Here is a 4072-nt window from a genome sequence, read left to right on the forward strand (position 1 = left end):
CACTGACCAGTAAGTGATTGAAGGAAGAGGGCCCAGCACCATGTCACCAGCCAGTGCTTCACGGAGCTCAGTCTCAGAACCAGAGCACCAGGAGAAAACTTTAGTTAGAATCATAGAATCATAGAATAATAGAATCTCAGGGTTGGAAGGGACCTCAGAAGGTATCTAGTCCAACCCCCTGCTCAAAGCAGGACCAATCCCCAACTAATCATCCCTTATGAGTAATGAATCGGAGCAGCCTGTCCCGGATCTGTTTGGTCCTCACCCCATAGATGATGGGGTTTATCATGGGGGGCACCAGTAGGTTCATGTTGCCAATAAGAACATGGAAATGCAGGGGCACATTCTGTCCAAAACGGTACGTGAGGGAGGAGAAGAGACCTGGGATGTAAAAGATTAAGGTGACACAGAGGTGGGAGACGCAGGTTCCAAAAGTCTTGAGCCGGGCGTCCTTTGTGGGGAGGCTGAAGATGGCCCTGAGGATCTGGGTATAGGACATGGCAATAAAAATCCCATCCAGACCCATTACACACAATAGCACAAAGAGACCATAGTAACTGCTGACCTGGGTGTCGCCGCAGGCCAGCTTCACCACGGATATGTGTGCGCAGAATGGCTCGGGGATGATGTTGGTTCTGCAGTATCGCCACTGTCTTACCAAGAAGGGATAGGGCAGTACAAGCATGCTACTGCGCAGCACCACGGCCAGTCCCATCTTGGCCACCACTGGGTTTGTCAGGATGGTGGAATGTCTCAGGGGATGGCAGATGGCCACATAGCGATCGAAACCCATGGCCACAAAGATCCCAGACTCCATCCCCGAGAAGCAGTGAATGAAGTATAGCTGGGTGAGGCAGGCACTGAAATCGATCTCCCGGGAATTGAACCAGAAGATTGCCAGCATTTTGGGCAGGACGGATGTAGACAGGACCAGGTCGGTGATGGCCAGCATGCAGAGGAAATAGTACATGGGCCCGTGGAGGCTCGGATCCCTCTTTACAATGATCAGGATTGTGAAATTCCCCAAGATGGCTATTGCATACATGGTGCAGAAGGGGATGGAGATCCAGACATGGGCTGCCTCCAGGCCAGGAATACCCAGGAGGATGAAGATGGAGGGGTTGGTGAAGTCGGTTGTGTTGTAATTTGACATGGAGAAGGAGTGAAGGTGTCCAACTCTGAGGCAGAAAGGTGTCTCTTGCATGTACCGTGTGTTCTCCTGACTTCCTGTATGTTCCCAGAGTCAAGGGTGATGGTCGCAGTACAAATGCCTGCATGGAGAGACAATGTGAATATGAGACACTGCATACACTATTGGAGTCTGTTCTCATTGGTGAAGCAGATTGGTGAAGCAGATAGGGGACTGGAGCACATGACGTAAGGGGAGATGCTGAGGGAACTGGGATTATTTAGTCTGCGGAAGAGAAGAGTGAGGTGGGATTTTATAGCTGCTTTCAACTACCTGAAAGGGGTCACAAAGAGGATGGATCTAGACTGTTCTCAGTGGTACCAGATGACAGAACAAGGAGCAATGGTCTCAAATGGCAGTGTGAGAGGTTTAGGTTGGATATTAGGAAAAACGTTTTCACTAGGAGGGTGATGAAGCACTGGAATGGGTTACCTAGGGCGGTGGTGGAATCTCCTTCTGTCATAACTATAAAGGGAAGGATAACAACCCTCCTGAGTACAATACTATAAAATCCCTCCTGGCCAGAGACACCAAAATCCTTTTACCTGTAAAGGGCTAAGAAGCTCAGGTAACCTGGCTGACACCTGACCCAAAGGACCAATAAGGGGACAAGATATTTTCAAATCTTGTGGCAGGGCGGGGAGGCTTTGTTTGGGGGCTTGTCCGCTCTTGGGACTAAATGGGAGCGGACATCAATCCATGCTCTCCAAATCTTTCTGAGCAAGTCTCTCATATTTCAAATTTGTAAGTAACAGCCAGGCAGATTGTGAAGAACTTCAAAAAGATCTCACAAAACTAAGTGATTGAGCAACAAAATGGCAAATGAAATTTATGTGGATAAATGTAAAGTAATGCACATTGGAAAAAATAACCCCAACTATACATACAATATGATGGGGGTTAATTTAGCTACAACGAGTCAGGAAAAAGATCTTGGAGTCATCGTGGATAGTTCTCTGAAGATACCCACGCAGTGTGCAGAGGCGGTCAAAAAAGCAAACAAAATGTTAGGAATCATTAAAAAGGGGATAGAGAATAAGACTGAGAATATAGTATTGCCCTTATATAAATCCATGGTACACCCACCTCTCGAATACTGTGTACAGATGTGGTCTCCTCCCCTCAAAAAAGATATTCTAGCACTAGAAAAGGTTCAGAAAATGACAACTAAAATGATTCGGGGTTTGCAGAGGGTCCCATACGAGGAAAGATTTAAGAGGCTTGGAAAAGAGAAGACTAAGGGGGGATATGATAGAGGTATATAAAATCATGAGTGATGTTGAGAAAGTGGCTAAGGAAAAGTTATTTACTTATTCCCATAATACAAGAACTAGGGGTCACCCAATGAAATTGATAGGCAGCAGGTTTAAAACAAATAAAAGGAAGTTCTTCTTCATGCAGCGCACAGTCAACTTGTGGAACTCCTTACCTGAGGAGGTTGTGAAGTCTAGGACTATAACAATGTTTAAAAGGGGACTGGATAAATTCATGGTAGCTAAGTCCATAAATGGCTATTAGCCAGGATGGGTAAGAATGGTGTCCATAGCCTCTGTTCATCAGAGGATGGAGATGGATGGCAGGAGAGAGATCACTTGATCATTGCCTGTTAGGTTCACTCCCTCTGGGGCACCTGGCATTGGCCACTGTTGGTAGACAGATGCTGGGCTGGATGGACCTTTGGTCTTACCCGGTACGGCCGCTCTTATGTTCTTATGTTCTTATGCAAGGGGTGTTAGTTTATCTTTGTTTTCTCAACTTGTGAATTTTCCCTTTGCGAGAGGGAGGTTTATCCCTGATTTGTTGTAACTTTGAAACTAAGGCTAGAGGGGGTTCCTTTGCGCTCTTTGAATCTGATTACCCTTCCTTAGAGGGTTTTTAAGGTCAGGCTTGACAAAGCCCTGGCTGGGATTATTTAGTTGGGAATTGGTCCTGCTTTGAGCAGGGGGTTGGACTAGATGACCTCCTGAGGTCCCTTCCAACCCTGATATACTATGATTCTGTGATTCTTCACACACTGAAAAAAAGACATTTTCATTATTCATAGAAATTAATTATGAACAACTGACCCTACTAATGCCAATTCCATATTTTATGGTATGTGTCAATAATTCCTACATGTCGTGATGTGGTAAAGCTTAATAGGCAATAGCAGGAAACATGATGTTGGGTACTGGTTATCCATCATTGTTCCTTAATACAATGAAAGACAGGCTAGGGAGTCCATGCTGTAGGGAGATCCCCATTCACCCCGTTGTTCAAAACCTGAGAAGGGAGGTGGGGAAACAGACAAATAAACAAAAAACACTTTTGCCAAGTCATGCTCCGGGGGAAACATCCCAGCTAGACGCACCCCAAGGAAAAGAACTGGGCATCATTGATAGCAACTCAGTGGAAACACCTACTGTGGTAAATGTGGTCTACTGTGGTAGAACCCCTTTTATGAACACCCAGCCAGTCAGTTAGCCATGAAAATCCTTCTTCGGAGCTGTTCTGTACTTGTCTTAGCTGAAAAGAGTGAAGACGTCTCACTGAAATGATTAGGTAAGAGGAAGTGAGTTGGCACCTGGCCAAAAGAGCCAATGGGAAGATGAGAAACTTTGAAAATTGAGAAAAAACTTCCCATCTTTGTGAGAGTTGATGTTTTCTCTCAGCTGGAGAGACAGAGAGCAGCAGGTGTGCTGTAAAGATTGCACCACATCTGAAAAACCATCAGCATTTATACCTAAAAATTGCTCATTTGGAACTACAGATAAGCAAGTAGAACAGGAAATGTTTAGTTAGACGTGATCAGGTTTATCGCTTTATTTTGGGATTGTGGCGTCTTCTGTGCTAAACGCAGGGGCTTCTGTTTGCTTTGTAACCTTTAAACTGGACCCCAAGGAA

General features: G+C 45.5%; 1 protein-coding gene across 1 annotated transcript; it reads right to left on the reverse strand.

Moving 5' to 3' along the window:
• Positions 1–208: 208 nt before the first annotated feature.
• Positions 209–3676, reverse strand: LOC123374439 (olfactory receptor 52R1-like). The gene is made up of 2 exons (XM_045024442.1): positions 3592–3676; positions 209–1271 (listed from the first exon to the last, which is right to left on the reverse strand). The coding sequence occupies exon 2, from the start codon at positions 1202–1204 to the stop codon at positions 209–211; it is 996 nt and encodes a 331-aa protein (XP_044880377.1). The 5' UTR covers positions 1205–1271; positions 3592–3676.
• Between the last annotated feature and the right edge of the window lie 396 nt (positions 3677–4072).

Source organism: Mauremys mutica, chromosome 1, assembly GCF_020497125.1.
Source record: "Mauremys mutica isolate MM-2020 ecotype Southern chromosome 1, ASM2049712v1, whole genome shotgun sequence".
NCBI lineage: Eukaryota > Metazoa > Chordata > Testudines > Geoemydidae > Mauremys > Mauremys mutica.